The sequence below is a fragment of the Coffea arabica genome, chromosome 7c (genome assembly GCF_036785885.1).
Source record: "Coffea arabica cultivar ET-39 chromosome 7c, Coffea Arabica ET-39 HiFi, whole genome shotgun sequence".
Lineage (NCBI taxonomy): Eukaryota > Viridiplantae > Streptophyta > Magnoliopsida > Gentianales > Rubiaceae > Coffea > Coffea arabica.
The window spans coordinates 8,441,387-8,460,062 of NC_092322.1; the positions used below are offsets into that span (position 1 = coordinate 8,441,387).

The following is an 18,676-nucleotide window of genomic DNA, read 5'->3' on the forward strand; positions in this document are numbered from 1 at the left end:
AGCGAATTGTTGGGCAGCACCCGGGGCACCTTTAAAAGCACTCAACTCCAATCTCAGTATTCCCCACAATAAGATTGCAGCATATGTCTCGGCACCGGTTGAAAAGAATTTCAGTTCCCTATATTTTTGGGGTTTAATTATGTTAATATCAATGAAGAGAATCTAATTTTATTTGTACAGTAATTGAAGGACAAATGTACATTTTCTTCCTGTATTAGGAGCCAACGGACAGCAACCGTACAGCTCTAACCCTATGCAATTCAAAGAATGGTATCATTTTACATTTTGAAGGTATTGATGTACAACATGTACAATATTTGTACTGAGTCTGGAAGTTGGCTGGAATTTTCATATTCAGCATCTCTATCACTTTCTAGACTATTTATGTCGACTTACAGCAAATAACAGCAAACAGCTATTGCTATCATATCCCAGATTTAGCTAGCAGAGGGATGTCGACTGCGGAAGCAGTCTCAATTCTCTGACATAAATTCTGATAGACCAGAACAGAGGTAGATAACATTTCAACTTAATCCCCGAAGCAGCAGTTCAAAAACCATATGGGAAACCAGTTCCAGCCATCTTGAAACTACTCCATGGCTGAGGTTAACCGACTTGCAGCACGCTCTAGGCTGATTTCTTGCCTGCACAAACCTTGCCACAACTCACATGTACCACTGCTGCGTAGTCCAAGTTTATCAATTTGCTTATGCAAGATGTCCAAGTTGACAAGGGGAACTGTTGTTGGTCGCCCATGAGCACACTGCAGATTAAACCATGATTAGCATTCATGCAAAAGTCAAGCACACTAAAATTGAATTTTGGGCAATGCATATCATATTATATCTACTACTTTTAACTCACTTGAAAACACAATGAAGCCTGCTTCAGCTCTTCAACAATGAGTGAACATTCTGAAGGCAGTAATGTGTCACCAAACATAATTGCACCTAGAGTTCACAATTTGACAAAAAAGATCAGTCCGGAAAAGATTGCCTGACTATTTTTTTAATCCACGCCCAGTATTCAGTCTAACTGGAACCAAAAGGTCAGGAAGCTAAGATGCAATAAACCTATAAAAGTAAGCACCCATTGAGGAGCAGCATTTAGCAACTTTCTGCTCTTCCAACTTCTTTTATAGTGTTTCACATTCATCCATCCATCCATCTAGAGCAGAACTTCATTAGCATTTTAAGTCACAAGATTGTACCTCTGCATGCCTTGCTGTTAAGGACTCGATGAACTGAAGGTGGTATTGTGGATGATCCGTCTGTATCAGCAAGCTATATTTTGCAATGGAATCAAGTTGAACGAAATTTTAGTTTTTGAAAGAAATACAGTTAAACCCCCCCCCCCTCCTCGTTTGTTGAATGAAAAGCAAGCGACAATTGAGAACCAGGTCAAAATCACTATCAGGATAGGGCAATAATAACTGAATTACCTGTTGAAGAAATTCTAACAGATCAATATCTGTTAACTTAACCCCCAAAATACATGGCACCTGCAGATTAAAATAAAATAATTTTAAAAAATCAGGTTTCTTAATGAAAGCCAGTGGAGGAAATGCTGCTGACTTGCATGGCAACAATAGAAGTTTCCAGTAAATTCAATTTTTAACACTTAATGAACTTTAATGGAAATCAACAAAATCAAAGGATAGGGCATGTCAGAACTTTACCGCAACGAGTTTAGCAACAGTTGGCTGCCTGCATAGCACATTCAAGTTCCTGCCCGATAAAAAAAGAAAATTTGAATGTGCATAGCACATTCAAGTTCCATTTTGCATTCTGGTCAAAAGCTGAACCAGGCATCAGAAGCCAACATGAAATGAAACCAGAAACTGAAAATGTAGCAGCTTTGAGCTATCTTATGAGCAATGACACAGATTAGTGCTGCGTAAGTCATAGAGATAAACTGCTTGATAGAAAAAAGAGGATCATTACTTTCCAAAGGAGCTTGCGCCTCGACCACTGATGTTGCAGATCCAACCCCAATTTTCAATTAGACTGACATAATTGTGCAGTAACTGATAACCAATTTCAGGCAGGACCTGCAGCATTGTGGTTGGAAACCATAATAATATGCAAAAAGTGAGAAATTTTCTGATTAAAATCAGCCAATCATCCGCAGAGAAATGAACATTAAGAAAGAAAGTACCAATTCTTGCTCAGCTTCTAGATAGGCAACTTGTTTCATTTCTCCATCTAGAACCTAACATTTACTGAATCAGTTAGCTGCAGTTCAGATAGCAATAGATGCTGAGCAACTCGAAAACAATTTTACCTTCTGACGCAGTTCTTCTAATCGGATCCTTTCATCTGCAGCATGCTGTAGGAAAGCATCAGTGAGGTCAGGGAAAAAAACATTTATTTCAACCAATCAAAGGATGCTTTAACTCTCCACATGCATCAATGTCGAAAGGTATTTGAATACTGATTTAAGCAGAACAAGTCACCAGCATCCAAACGTTGCCTAAGTTCATGGTTAGGCACCACTTAAACTTTTAAAAATCGAGAAGCTTATTGGGTTTAAAAATTTTCGACAGATCAACATCCTTATCCATTCTGAAGACCCTTGCATTCTTTAATTTAATAATAGGTGAAACTCTACCTGAAAACACGCACAATAAAGATGATCACATAAACTCAACATTACATAGACATCACGTCACATAAAGCAACATTAGCAGATATCTCAGAGCAATATGCATAACAGGCACTCTGTGCCATAAAAGCAGTAAACACAGACCTGATCTATGATGGCAAGTATTCTGCCAGCCACAACTGGAATGAATTTCTTATCAACCTGCGGAAGAACTTTGGCATCCTTAAGGCAGTTCTTGTCAATAAAACTAGGAATCAATGAATCCCCAGCAAGGTGCAGGAAGCCAGACGACACGTCAAGTATGCAGTCATGATCTCGAGCTACTTGTGACTTCATTACATCCTGCATGATAGTATAACATTTTCAGGCAAAAATTCAGATAGCACTTCGCTAACAAGATAGAAAATTGGCAAGTTACTGACCACAGCTTGTGGGGAACTCTTACGCCACTTCAGGCCAGAATCTAGATCATCTCGAGTTTCCTTTGATGTGGAATCTAAAAGAATGAGTAAATTATGATGGGATTAAGTCATTATTAAGGCCCAAAGTTGATTTTATAAATTTATATGTTCAAAAGACTCTTGAAAAACTGTTATTATGGACTACCCAAAAGGATTTCAACACTAACATTTTGCTGGAAACTTCACTAATGATACAATGTCATGCAGGAAATGAGTCCCCAAGAAAGATGGTAACAAACAGGGAAAATGAATTATCACATGGAAATACGCATCCATCAGCTCCCCAAAAAGAGCTTTGTTAGCTACAAACGATAAAAGAGTTACCTTCAACGAGCTTAAAATTGCAGCAGTTGATGCATTGACCTTTCTTTTGGAAATCTTTGCCATTCAATCTGACAAGAGGATAGCATTGTTGCAAAAGCAGAGATCCACTATCAAAATTAATATTCCCAATGGCACAAATTTCATCTAATATTCTATAAGAAAATTAGGAGAAAAGATGAATTACATACCTGCAAACAGATGAGCAATTATTTGCATAACTTGCCTTTAAAGGAGAATGACACTGACCTAATGATTGTTGCTGATGTAGTGAGTTGCTAGTCTCTGCACAACGAACATGTCAATTTATTTTATCAGTATCCTATTCTTTCTGCAGATGTGCTGATTTACATAACACTTGAATTTACGATGGCACCTGGAAGAGCAGAGTCATTATTCACTGCAGGAGAATCAGTTCTTCCACCTTCCATTTTCCATGAGTAATTAAGACCAATAAACTTCCTCCGAGGCCTGTAAAATGGTGGAGCTGAATGGCTTCTTCTTGCTCCTTTCTTTTGACCTATACTTTTTTCCATTTGATGTATGGATCCTTCCAAATTTATTCCTGTCAAACTGAGCAGGTAATGAAGTCTGATCTAATGGATTTGAAACTTTTGGAAGACTGTTTTTGCCACAAGACTGCATAAGCAACCAATCCATTTCATCAGGAAAGACACTGGAACAATTTGCAAAGGTAAAATCATTGTGCTTACGTCCTCTAGCTTCACTAACATCTCCCAGATGATCAGAATAAAACTTGAACGAGGATAAGTCTGTGCAGTTCTCTAGTTCCCAACTATTTACAGAAGGATCACGGTTAAAGTGGCCGTAATCCCCTTCTTGATCTGGAATATAGCCAGATGTAGTACCCTTACTATAGTCACAACATACATCTTGACCGATGAGATGATCAACATCTGGAATCTCAGTACCAAACAAGGATGGTAGCACCCGTGGAGACCATTCAGAAGTAGATGACAGCTTATCTCCATCAGATTGTTTAATGTGTTTAAGTGAACCGGACGGAAGGTTGTTCTCTTCACCTGAACACTCTCCGGCAATCATGGATGACCTCAAATCTTGCGATGAACTGTTAGCATTGGTTATTTTATCAGGTTGATTGGTGCACCTGGAAAGGGACCACAAAGATTTTACTCTTTCGTTCCTTGACAAACTTTCTATGAAGATCTGGTCAGTGTCATATTCTTTTCCACCATCAGACCCCTCATCAAAGTTGATCCACTTATGCTGAGTTCTAAAGTCATAACTTCCAAACCCAGTTTCCACTTTGGTCAGATGGGATGAGCCCACATCTTGCAGGCCTCTTCCTGTCAAGCAACTGAGCTGGGATGGTCTTCTGAACAGCTGGTTGACAAATGCATCCTCACCGTATTCTTCAGAATGAGTATAAAAGGGACTCCTTATTGACATGTTCATCTCGTCATCCATTTCAAAGGATTCATCTTGCCATTGTGAATCAAAAAAGTAGTTTAATTTCTTTTTGCCGGTCCCTTTAGTGGACTCCTCTTTCACCAAAATATCATCTCCATCAGAAAAATAATCAGCAGATGACTGCATGTGATTGCGAATCTTTTTATTGGTTGTCACTCCGCAATGAAACGGAGAAGCATTAAATGACTGAATGTCACAGTCCTCAAATAAGGCATCTGTTTTGTGCTTTTGTAATTCAGAAGCATCTCCATCAGACTTCTGACGTGATGATAAACCCTCTTCCCAGGCAGGCAAATTCTTACATTCTCTCATTAGTTTCTGTGACTGTGAACAGTGAACTTCAGGTGAAGCCAGCCAATCTTTGGTCCTGCACCTCTTTCTTCCAGTTTGATCTTTTAGCAGCAGATCTTAAAAAGAAAAGGCCCCATCAATATCCCATGACAAAAGAACCAACAAGCATATGGTTTCTTGAAGGCACAAGCAAGACTGAGGCAAGTACTAAATTCGCAGAAACTTCTCCAACAAAACTAGCTTAAGAAAATCAGTTATCCAATAGTGGTTAGAAAATATTCTAGTTTATCTAGTTTGACAGAAACACAGAATTCCTTGCACAAAAAGATTTCTTTGTTCCTACCTCCCACAATCCATTTTTTACCTGGCAGATCACACTTGGAATAACGATTCTCTTCATAGCATATACTATACCCCTTAAAGTTTCTATGCCCCCCAAAGCTTCAACATACAAATTAGACAAATGAAATCAGCATTTACCATTAGAGATACTTTCACTCCAATAATGGGTGATTGTATTCTGAATGAATACAAGCACAGGACCCCATTCCTGCAAGGGAAATGAAAGAGGAGAATAAATTGCCAAAACGAAACCAGAGGACTTTTCCTAATAGAAAAGATGATTCAGAAATTAGCCATACAAAGTCCACACAAACAATACATACGCAATATGAGATTAGAATATTACTTTCAACTTTGTGTTTTAGTCAATTGAATCACCCACAAAAGCAAGTCACATAATAACAATTGAAGAGAAAATGGACTATATTAATTGCAACACTGCTTAGCAAATCAACCAATGCATCTCATTGCATGAATATGAACAAGTCATTACTTTTCTAAACATGATAAATGGTGCTGCACATGTTAAAGTTAACTACAGTATTTCAACAGGCCTATGGTGGTAGAGTAAAGTAGGCTCTAGCAGCATTGAGGTTCCACAATGCCCTGCTGGCAAAAGATTCTCATAAATAAGAACAAGAAACGTGTGAACTCAAGTCTGCACGTTTAGCACACATAACACCAATTGTGTCCCAGACACACCTGATGCATTAAGTGGATTTCTGGTATATAAATGTCAATACCAAAGAAATGAGAAGAAAAATGAACATATTTGTGCATATATTACATTGAGACAGTGAAATTCACAAATAAACAATTACATGCTTCTTTATGTTTATCCGTCTGTACATGTTGAATGTCTTGAAGCCTTTAAACAACTTATATAATAAAATAGCACAAGAAATCATAGTCATTAAGACATTTAATATCAGAATTCGTAAAGCATCAAATGAAATTCTTACTGTAAATTCAACAGAGTTCTTTAGTGGTTCAAAAGTCATGTCATAGTAAGATCTTGGGCAAGAGAGGTTCAAAATGAATGTTGGACATGTCTGAGATCTACTTTGCTTCTCATTTTTAGCCCCAATGTTAAATCTCTGATCATCCCAATAGCCAGAAGCCAAATGATTCAGCAATTTATGTATCGGTCCCTTGCAGATAAACCTTGAATTGATGTCTGCATCAGTTGATGTTAAAGAAAATGGATGCACAAAATGGTCGATCCTCCCCAATCCAACCATTTGCCCAAAGCATCAGCTTATATACATTATCGGTAGGCAACAACAAGAGGGATACAGATATACTGAAAAGCCTGTAAATTCCAGTAGTGATGAATTAGAAAATCTGACTACAAACTATAAAGCTATACAATTTCATAGCTCATAAAAGTCAGCAGTCTTAAATTTGGTACCTTTGGAGACAAAATTCCGAATGGACTAGACAGGTATCCAAAAAGCTTGAATTCTCTTTCAACAGCTTTGATTTCATATAGAGAACAGGCAGCTTCAATGCCAAAATTAGTGGATAATAGTGGCAAAGGAGAAGGAGAAGAAGATGTACTGAGCAGTTCTTCCTCACTGCGGTGCATGAATGGATTGTAAATGTGTACTAAGACTAGCTATAAGTTGTTTTGTTAAATTAAAAGAACAAACCTCTCGATATCAGAAACTCTGAAAGAAACCCTGGGGTGCACCAGTGCAATTCGTAGCACACATTTCTTGACCAAATGTAAGACCTTCTTGGGGCTTCCAAGGCAGACCATAAGTTACAAGTAGCTCAGATCAGTATTTGTAAATATCTATAAAGTAGACTTTTTTGTACATCCAGAAACTTTCACCAGTCATCTAAAACATTAATGGCCAAGTCAAGCAGGTACCTGGATTGCATGAGCTTCCTCCGAACTGGTTGGTTATAAAACAAATCACGAACAACAACTGCAAATACCAGGAAGGTAGGGCAATCTCTCAATCTCAATAAACATAATAAATGGAAAATATTACAGATGCTAATTGCTAGTCACTTCAGTCAAATCAAAAGCTTGACTTTGATGTTTAATCTGCAAACTTTTTGCTTCCAAAAATCACGTAACAACTAGTGCAGACAATTTCAAAATACCAATCATAATTTACAACAATAAGTGCTAAAGTGAATTGGCTTTCACCGCCGCCCTCCATCGAGCATTGAAGCTTGTTGGTTGACATGTTAGCTGCAAGGTGTATGCTTGCCTGTATTTCATTGTTTTGCCCCTTTTCTCAATCTAGCAATTCATTTCATATCACAAAATGATGCCGAATTGTTTAACTGATTTGAAGATTGACATAACCTCCGTGAAAATATGCAGTCTCTTTTTAATTTTTCCGATTTCAAGATACGAGTGGATAACAACATGTATTTCATTGTTTTGTCCCTTTTCCCAGTCCAGCAATTCAGTTCATAAACTTGATAGATATTGAAACACCCAAGTGATCTTGAAGATTGTTGACAACAACACCTTTATAATGTGCATTCTCTTCTTAAAACTTCTCCTCCTCAATATGGGAGTAGAAAGGTGCAAGAAGATCACAAAAAATATCTTTCACAGGGCAATGTGTCTTCTGACTTCTGAGACAATGGTAATTAATAGTAAGAACTCGTTACCTGTTGTACCCGCATCATGTCTATCATCACTGATTCCAAGGTATAAACACTTGCAGTCCTACAAAAATATAACAAGAACAGCAATGGTTCATCCGGAAACAGGCTGAAGGATATTGAATACGAAACTGAAACAAGACTGCAAACTCATTATACCTTCATAACCTTCCGATATCCATGAGGCCTCCCATGAGCTTTGGTAATTATTTCAAGCAAAGAAACATCGGAAATAGAGCACAGTGCTTCTCCACGAAAGCCGAAGTTTTGATTAGCGGTGTCCAAATCAGCCAATTGATGATGCTTTGATGTTGCTGTCTTAGCCAAAAAAGGACACAATGAAGTACACAACAAGAAGACAGGTCCCAAAGAAAGCTTTTCTAAAAGGGTCTAATTGTATTGCTTCAACTATATTCCAGAAGTCTTTAAATGGAATGCTTACCCACCTTATCTTTAGGACCAGAATAGAGTGCCATGTCAATCATGACTTTCTTATTCTTGATATTAGCTCTTCAAAAATTACATCATAGGCCAGCTTAGAATGTTGTATTCAAGTAAAGAAAATAGCCAACACTCACCAAGACACAGGTAAAATGTTTTCAAAACAAAAAGGTTTTCTACTTAAAAACTATTACCATGTCTTTCTCCCAAAAGCACTAATCCATCTCGATCAACACCAGATCCTATAAAATCATGGAATGAATGAATGAATAATTAGAACAGGTGGATAGATGAACTCCAGCATCCAAATAGTAGCTAAATATAGTTCACAGTAGCAAATATTTGTTGTTCAGATAATCATGCTACTAACCATTGTCCATTACTTTGACAGAACATGTCCCGACACCTACTGAAACAGATACCTAATGAAAGAACAAAATTTCCAGAGTTAGTTTTTGGAAGAATCAAGAACTGGGATGAAATGGCAGCTATGACAAAGCAATCAAGACATCAAAGTTGCTGCAACTTGGCAAAAGAAAATTTGGTATCTTGAGAAGCTTCAGAATTATACAGGTAAACACAAACCATAATTGAGATTGGTGGAACCATAGTGTTTCCAGGGTTTGAAAGTTGCTTATAAGCCGTTTATATCATTTTCTCATAGCATCATTAAAATTCCCCCCCCCCCCACCCCACGCCAAAAACTACTCATACCTACAATATTAAAGGGGAAAAAAAGAAACAAACAAACAAAAACACTCGCAATCGGCACCTTCTTTTTCAGCATTCTGATTTCCAACCTACCATTTAGTTGCAAAAAATTCCACGTCTTCCGGATTACACATCACAGCTCATTATTCAACAAATAAACGATATTACGAAAAAAAAAAAACCAAAGTAATTCATTCCAATCTGAAATAATAATCCCCAATCCTCCCCTAATCCTAATTGCAGATAAATCGAAAATTTACCATAAGATTGTTCAATAATAGAAGTTACCTTGGTCGCGCCAGCATCGAGACTGTTAAAAACCAGCTCTTCCACAACTCTAGTCAAGTCACACACAATAATCCCTGACCGCACCGAATTCCGAACCGCCTCCGGCAAGGGCTTAATTTTTCCCATCTCTTCATTCGCTTACATAAACCCTAAACCCTAATTCTGCATTTCCCAAGGAGAACGGAAACCAAAAAAAAATGGCGGGAAAAATCGATTTAGGGTTTTGACTTCAGAATATTAAACCTTTGATGATTAACTGAAAAAGAAGCTGCTTTACTCTAAATTGCGCCCGTGGGGTGGAGGTTAAACAGCTCTAATTCTCTGTTCGATTATTTGAACGAGAAAATGGCGGCAGGAGAGAAATGTGTCGCCCGAGGTTCTCACTTCTAAGTTGCGCGCGCAGTTACAGATGAGTATTTATAGCTTGGTTGTTCAAGGTGGGCCCCGTTTGGTCTCAAGGTGATGAATGATAACGTCACTTGATCAAGATTAGGTAGCATTATACGTGGAATTTCGATACAATAAGCGAGTGCTTTGTAAGAAGTCCGTTTGGGTAATTTGATTGGTTGAGGTGAAGTAGATACGTGCCCTGCGGGTAACTTATTAATTGTGTCATTACATTTTTGCTTTGGAAACTTTTATGAAAGGCTATCCCGTGGCGTAATTTTGCTGTTAGGAGTGGAAGTTACAAAAATGGCCCCACATTTCTCACTAATTTGATAAAAATAGGTTATGTTTAACAACGACCTACATTAAATAAGAATATTTTAAAAAAATTATAAATTATCTAAATTTCAATTGAAAAATATAGTATAATTTGAAATAGATAAAAATAAATGAATATATCAAATAACGGAGGAACAGTATATTATACTTTTAATGCATAGAACAAGCAAATGTCGCCAGAAAACGAATCATGTACTAACTATTGAATAGAATAACCAAAATCCCTGTCAATGGTCAAACAATAACATGTCTATGTTTGGATCCTTCAGTTTTTCAAATATCTTTAAAAGTTTTAAAACTTTTAAACTTTTAAACAGCTAATCCAAAGTTTTAAAAGGTACTCTAAAAAGTAGTTTAAATTTTTTTTAATGTTTAAAAAATATTCCAAAATATATTTTAAAAACTCTACTACTCTTAAATATTCTAATATATTTTCTAAAAATATCCCAAAATATACTCTATGTTATAGTAAAATTTTTCAAAAACAACTAATCTATCATGTTTCTCCTTTTACTGATTAATTCAAGCTTTTAGAGCATCTTTTAAAAGCATGAAGACATACATGCAAATGCATGCGTGATTGGAGGTGTCGACATCCGAATTGACATGTAACTAGGACTGCAAACGAGTCAAGTCGAGTTGAATTTTAAGCTAATCGAGCCAAGTCTCGACTACATTTTACCAAACTCGAACTCGAGTTTGAGCTCGATGAGCCGGCAATTTAAAGCTCGAAAAAAATAAAAATAATTATTTTATTTTTTAAAAAAATAAAATAATATTTTTTTAATAAATAATAAAATATTAAGGATATATATGTAATTTTACTATTAAAACAATAAAATAAAAATATATATATATACTTAAAATAAAATATATATATACTTAAAATAAAATATATATATACTTAAAATAAAAAATATTATTTATATATATATATACTCGAGACGAGCTTAATATTTTGAGCTCGATTTTGACTCGAACCAGCTCGAACTCGAGCCGCTCGCGAGCTCGATTCATTTGCAGCCCTACTTGATGTAATTGGATTTTCCCGATCATATCTACAGGACAAAAGTTATTCGTGCTCTTTGGGAGGTTAGCAATTAGACATTGTTTAAGTAACTAAATGTTTAAACTGCTTACAGTAAGATCTCTATAAATTAATAATTTTGTGACCATATAAATTTTATTAATTTATTGTGCATACTTATAGTACAAATAAGTAGTCATTTAATCAACTAAAGCTTTATTTTATTTTATAAAAAAAATATGCATTGTTGTATTAACAAAAGGAGGATAAATTTTATGAAATATAAACCAATCCACATCTGCTTGATGTGCAAATATAATTTAATTCTATTAATGTCTTCAATAAATGTAACTAATAGGCTAAGGAATAGTTTTTCTATTATCAAGAGGCCAAAAAAATTAGGAATACTAAATTTTAGATATCTACTTCTATTTTATTAAATGCATACAATGAATTAGATTAATAATATATTATGTGTATAAATGATAAGGAAGTCTTCTTATAATAAACAAATACAAAGTATTATTACATATCTCGTTATTAAACTATAGGAGGCTCTATCTAAAAGGCTTTCATAAATCAACAATAAGACTTATATTTTAGGAAAATATGATTTGTAATTCTAGTAAATTATTAATTTATAGTATGAATGGGACTAAACAATTATGTAAGGTTTTCAAAAAAATCTATTATCTTATTATTTTATCAAAATTATTAATTTAACTCATTAGCTTAAGTTGGACTCAGGAAAAATATTATTTAAAAAATAATTAATTTATTGAGTATTAATTTATAGATATTTTACTGTTTATGAAAAATTCTTAATACCACAGTGAATATGAGAATTGCTTAATTTCACGATGAATTATTACTTCATATTTCCACTTTATAAGAGGAAATTTACCAATTGTGTTATAAAAGAGAACTAGATAATTATGATATCAACTATGTCAAACATATCGTGTTTTGCAAGCGTTACAGGAAATTATCTATTTTTCATTATTGCAAGGTGACAAAAAAGATATTTGTCTATATGCATATATTTTCTCAATCTCGATCAGCCTCTGACAAACATGTTTAAATGGAAAGAGTGTTCTGTACAAAGTAGATTTAAATATATGCGATTTTTCAACGACTTCAAAAAGAAGGAAAATAAAATATGAAAAGATTATTCTTGATCAAATTTTATGTTTGTCAATTTGTCTGATAGGGGAAAAACAAATAGTTGTCATTTTATCTTCTACACCATATATAAAAGGAGAGAGAGTTTTCTGGTGTAAATAAAAAATTGTTATCTCATGATCTTCTTAAATATTCTTAAATTATCTTTTAAGTACAACTATCCTCTAACATATCTACTCCTGCTTAGGGGTGCAGTTAAATCCAATAACTTTACTCAAGCTCACAAGTAACTCGATCAACTGTTTGTTAAAGTTCGGTCAATGCTGAGTTCGAATTGAGCTTGAACTACTCGATTGAAGTTTCGAGTCAAACTCGAATATGTATATCATATATTCAAGAACTCGTCGAACTATATCAAGTACTCGGTGTAATATTTAATTAATATATTATAAATAATTAAATTACCTTTTTAATTTGCTTATTTGAAATATTTACGATCCTAACCATTTGTCAAGTTTGAGTACTTGAGTTTGAGCTCCCCAACTTCTCGAACCCTATTGAGTCGGGTTCGAGTGTTTCCAGTATAACGTTGAGTCGAGCTCAAGCTTTGTTCACATAACTCGCTCGAGTACTGCTACTAGACATTGAGTCCAAACTGGAGTATGGCAAATAATAGCATATTTATATATTTTATTTATGTAAATGTCAATTGTCTGCATGTATTATAAAATTATAAAACCAAATCTCATAAAAATAATTTTGACAAATATATTTAAAACATTTTAAAATATTTATTTATTATTGTACACGCATTGAGTATGTCTTAAGCACTAATTATTATCATACATATACTATATATAAAGGGTGAGGTGGGAGTTTGGAACATAAGTTTTTTTGCCACTTTTTATATTTCCAACTTTATTCTCGTGAAAGTCATTCATAAACTTTTATTTGGGGGTGAATAATTATTATCACTTTATAAATTTTCATTCTTACCCTTATGAAAACTGTTATTACTTTAATTACCTACATATGTTGTCAAGATAACCACCCATGACCATTTTACTTTTAGCTATTTAAGCATATATTTTCAACATAACTATCTCTAAGGATTATAACTTCTAATATAGAATTATTTTATGAAATAATTTTTTTGGTCAAACTTATGAAATAAATTTAAAAGATCAAACTTTGTTCCAGCAATAAAATTTTGCGAGTGTGCATATAGCACTAGTTATTATTACGGCGTGGAATTGAAGCTTTTATGAAATAGAAGGAAATTAGGTAAAACAACTATTGAGGGGAAAAATGGCATTGATGGAATTTAGCTTAAAAAACAAGGCTGATGCATGAGGCAATATGCTTAAAATTTTTACGGAAATTGCGTTGTGGTTTTCTAGAATGAGAGCCAATAGAATTCTTTTCTGACATAGTATGATCTTCAAAAATTTATTTCTTTCTCTCTCCTCTCATTCTAACTGGTTTTTAACACAGACCATTTTTCTTCATCTCTCTCTCTCTAAAAACCCTAATTCAACACTTTCTCTCCTCTCTTTCAAACATGACAAGATCAGGTATTTCCGTCTTCATTGTATTTCCATTGCAATTAATTTTTGCTTATATTTTGTCACATGTATGATTGAATTGTGTACAAGCACTTCTAAGCTTATTGAGATTTGTATAATTCTGTTGAATCAAGTTGTTGATTGTCTGAATTGTGGTTGTTATTGGTGTAATTAATCGCTAGTTGTGTTAAAGATTGGATTTTGGTTGTTAAATCACGGGTTTGAATGAATTTTGGATTTTGGAGGTTCTAATTGTTGTTTGCTAATTGGTTGCATTGGATTGTTTTGTGGATGCTGACTTTATGATTTGATGCGGTGTGGGGATTGCTTAGATGACGAAATTTCGGTGATTCATGGAAAATCTGATGTGGGTTTTGGATTTTAGTGATGAATATGAATTTTTTGTTTAGTGGAAATTTGAATTTTGTGCTAAATAGGTGCTTTTGATTTTTGTGGTTTGTAGAGTGAATGCTGTTTGAGCGATCAGTTGTTGCTGCGTAGATGTAGAGAGAAATGGAAGCTAATACTTGTGATATAAATCACTTGGATGCTGATGTGCTTTTACCGCCTCGAAAGCGGCTTCTTGCTGGGCTGAAAAGACAGAATTCTGATGTGAATCCGCAAACTCCTACCAGTGCTTCTAATGGTGGGAGCGAATTTGATTCCCGCGTTAATAATTTAATGAAATCTCATTTGAGTAACCCTAACTTATCAAATGAGGAGATTGTGGAGGCGTCTAGATTGGCTGCCGTAGAAGCAGCCAAGGCAGCACAGGCTGCTAGGGCCACAGCTGAAGAGAAAGCTGCAAAAGCAGCTAAGGCAGTGGCTGCTGCAAAGAGTGCCCTAGAATTGGTTGCTACTGTCTCTGAGGAGATTGATAATGGAGAAAAATACTTGAAGAAGAACAAGATGAAGAAGCATGTACAAGTCCAAACTTTGTATAATAAGCCGAGAGGGTCTCAAGGATGGAAAACAGATGAAGAATTAGCTCGAAAGTTGCATCGGGCCATCAACAGTTCCCCGAGAATATTGAAGAACACTTCTACTTCTGACTCCAAAAGTCACAAACATAAGAAACTTAAAAGGTCATCTTCTTTTGAGAAGACAGCAGTTAGCAATGGTGGTACTGTTTTGCATGTAAACCAGGCTTTGGCTAGCAATGGTAATGGTATAGCTGGTGGGATGGATCATGATGGTTCTGTCCAGGATGGTTACAGGGCAAAAGTAGATTTAAACATACCAAATTTCAATAAAGCTGATGGACAGAAGATGGAAAGTAGGGAAATGTTGAAACATAGTAAACCTGACTTACTAATCATGGAAAATGGGGAACCAGATGCAGTTCAATCGAGTATGAAAGTTGGGGTTGATGATGATTCTGGCCTTGGTAAAAGGAAGGGGAAGATTAAGCAGAAAAAGTTGCCTTTGAGCATTTGTAGTATTAGGGATCTAGAGAACCCTAAGGAGGATCTGAAATCTAAGAGCTCGTCTACAACTGACAACAATAGGGCCAAAGTTATTGGCAATAGTAAGTCCATCTTTTCTGTAGGGCCTTCTAGTGAGGGTGTCATGCCAGTTGAGAGAACATCGATGTGGAAGTGTCAGGCATTCAAGGCTCCTGCTTGTGTCAAACAAAATAAAGTGATGCAGTCTTAGTGTTCATATCTGAATTTCAGCAATTGGCGGCTGCTATTGTAGGAGTTGTGAGCTGTGGTAGTTTTTTAAATTTATGCGTTTCATATAGATTTGATCCCCCCTCTCCCTCACCCTGTTGGTTTTTTGCTTGTCAATGGCGTTGTAAGACTTGAAGTTACTTATGTGTATATTGAAGTTTTTTCAAATTGCTTGCTTATACATTTTGTACCAACATCATTGTTTGGTTTTGCCCCAAAGCTTGAGGTCAAGGCATACATAAAATTTGAAATGTTCTTGATTGTTTGATGGTCGTATCTGCCGGAGATGATGTCAGCTTGTGTAAAGTATTGCTGCATCAGATGGTTGAAATTATCATCATTGGTCAAGTGCAATAGGGGAAATGTCTAGATTTGTGGCCGTAGCCTCCATCCTTGATCACAGGGCTATTTGTTAAATCAGTTCAAGTTCTTAGTGAGTGGAACTTTTTGGACCTGTTTTAGGTGGTCTGTACTGTGGCATTTTTGTATGGATTGTAGTTTTTTGTTCTAGTGTTTGTTCTCGAGTTGTTTCGAGTTTATGCTACTATAACACACAAGCATGGCAGATGGCAGATAAGTAATAAAGGATATAACATGTGCGAGTCTTGAATGATGATAGCAGTTCTGACATTGGGGATAGCGGTTTGTGGCGGATTTCACCTGGCTGTTTATGGATGCCCACACAGCATTGCTATTTGGGTGGTCTTCTCGTGGTTTGAAGCATAACTGCCCAAATGTCCTGTTGGAAAGCCCCTTAATGATGATCTTCCTGCAGACGTAGGGAGATGAAATGTTGAACAGACATGGGGGAGAGGTGTTGCTATCCGTTGCTTATGTTCTGAACCCGAACTCAATCTGCTTTGCTTTGACAGGCAATAGAAATTTGTCTCATTGGCTTCAATTCTTCCACTTTTAGCATCTTCTCGATCAGTTTGCAACATTAGGTACTTTGAAGTCGTGTTTCTAGAATTCAACCTCTGTTGAAATTATCACTCTTTAATGGTGCTAAAGTCAAAACGAAGGAAGATGGTGTTGGGACCTTGGGTATTAACAGTACTGTCATTGTGCATGTGCGCTTTGTTTTTAAGGCAAATTGAAGGAGTGTAATTAGGCCTATCCCCGATTTTTTTTTTTTTTTTTTTTAATACTCTGATAATTATGGAAACATTGGTTTTATTTCTAAAAACATAAGAAATAACATCCAATTGTTGTTTGGTGTGCCATCACAGCCACCTCTATCAAGTTGGTCAACCATGAAGTTGAGTGTTGTTGATTAGGTCATTGATAAAATCTTTAAAACTATAGTATTGCTATTATCTTATAAATTTGAAACTCATAACATCTTTTTAGTCTTTTGGTAGCTAGTTGCCGTCCACTTGAAAACATGAAATGTTATGCAGAACTCTGAAATTTTTCAAAAATTCACTTATGGAAAACGTCATTCCAACTTAAACATTATTGACTTGCTTCTTTAATATCTTTATTTTTTTCAACCAAAAAAGTTCCTAAATGCAAACAAATTCTAATTTTTAAAGAATGATTAAAGTTGGATAATCTATGCTTTACCGTTCAATGTTTTAACTCGGAATATTCTCTAGTTAGCCTGCTGTGAGGTTTATCTCAATTCTCCAATCACATTTGTTTAGAGAAAAAATAACGGAGAAAACAAAGATGGAGAAAAAAAGGAACGAATTTAAAGACTGCCGCTTCCTTATTCACTTCCTTTTTTAGGTTCTTATTTGTAAGGAAAAAAGATTATTTTGGTCCCTCGTTTTTGGAATCTTGGCCACTTTAATTCTTTATCTATTACCATGATTATTTTAGTCCCTTATCAGTAGCCAAAAAAAAAAAACTCAATCTAAGACTTCTAATGAAAATTTTAAAAACTCTAACGGAGTTAGTCACGTGCACAATATGTGCACCGTTGAAAATGACCATGTTGATTCATTATCTTCAGAATCGTGTCCAATTTTACCTCTATGTATGCCGCCACATTCCAATTAGGTGTGTGCGTGTGCGTGTGCTTTTTTTTTTTTTTTTTTTGTTTTGAAGATAAACTTATAATGTGCGGAACCAACTCTATTCAGGTCTTTTGATTTCCTATTAAAAGTTTATAGTGACTTTATTTTATGAAAATGACGGTTCAAGTGGTCGAAAGGATAAAATTCGAAAACACCTTAAAGATAACAGACCAAAACAGTTAATTTTAACATTGCACATTTCGAAAACACCTTAAAGATAACAGACCAAAACAGTTAATTTTAACATTGCACATGCCCTAAACGTGACTAACTCCGTTAGAATCTTTCAATTTTCTATTAGAGGTCCTGAATTATTATAATTAGTAGAGGTCCTAGATTATTATTATTTTTTTTATAAAGATAAGGGATTAAAATAGTCGTGGTTATAGATAATAGGCTAAACTACCAAAATCCTGAAGGCATGGAACTAAAATGGTCGTTTTCCCTATTTATAATCTTGAATCCTGTTTATATTTAGAGAGAGAGAGTGCATGAACAAAAAGAGTTACTCATAAATCGGTAAGTCGTTGCTTGAAAAAATATGCTACTAGTAGGTGTATTAAATTTAATAAAAATGCTCAGTGTATTCAAATATTTCACAAAAAGCAAACCTCAAAAAGAACATCAAAGCATTTTCGGAAAAGAATTGTATAGATTTTCAAACGATATTAACCCTTTGCATGAAAAAAAACAGAAGTTGTACAATGATTCAAATTAATTAATTGGTAACAATTTTTATTTTGAGTTCAATATGCAAAACTTTACCTAAGAAGTTTGTCTGTTTACTTCATTTTGACTACATTCATACCTCTTGTAGAACATTTTTACATGAAATGCATGTATAACAAGTAGAAAAGTATATAGTGAGCACGAAATTAGGATAGAAAATTTGTGAAAAACTGTTAAACATGATTTACTGTACAGGTGTAGTCTTCACTCTTCAGATTATTGTGATATATCATTCTAACAAGGATATTTTATTTTTCCTCTCAATTTTTGA

The 18,676-nt window shown here is 35.1% G+C and overlaps 1 protein-coding gene and 1 pseudogene across 1 annotated transcript; one reads left to right on the plus strand and one right to left on the minus strand.

Moving 5' to 3' along the window:
* Positions 1-259: 259 nt before the first annotated feature.
* On the minus strand, positions 260-10,038 carry LOC113698157 (DNA mismatch repair protein MLH3-like; annotated as a pseudogene).
* A 3,634-nt stretch (positions 10,039-13,672) lies between these two features.
* On the plus strand, positions 13,673-15,834 carry LOC113699395 (uncharacterized). The gene is made up of 2 exons (XM_027219743.2): positions 13,673-13,991; positions 14,446-15,834. Exon 2 carries the CDS (start codon positions 14,496-14,498, stop codon positions 15,636-15,638), a length of 1,143 nt encoding a protein of 380 aa, XP_027075544.1. The 5' UTR covers positions 13,673-13,991; positions 14,446-14,495; the 3' UTR covers positions 15,639-15,834.
* The last annotated feature ends 2,842 nt before the right edge of the window (positions 15,835-18,676 follow it).

Bases quoted from the DNA above. Each gene is read 5' to 3' on its own strand.
- LOC113699395 (XM_027219743.2), top strand. From the start codon at position 14,496: ATGGAAGCTAATACTTGTGATATAAATCACTTGGATGCTGATGTGCTT.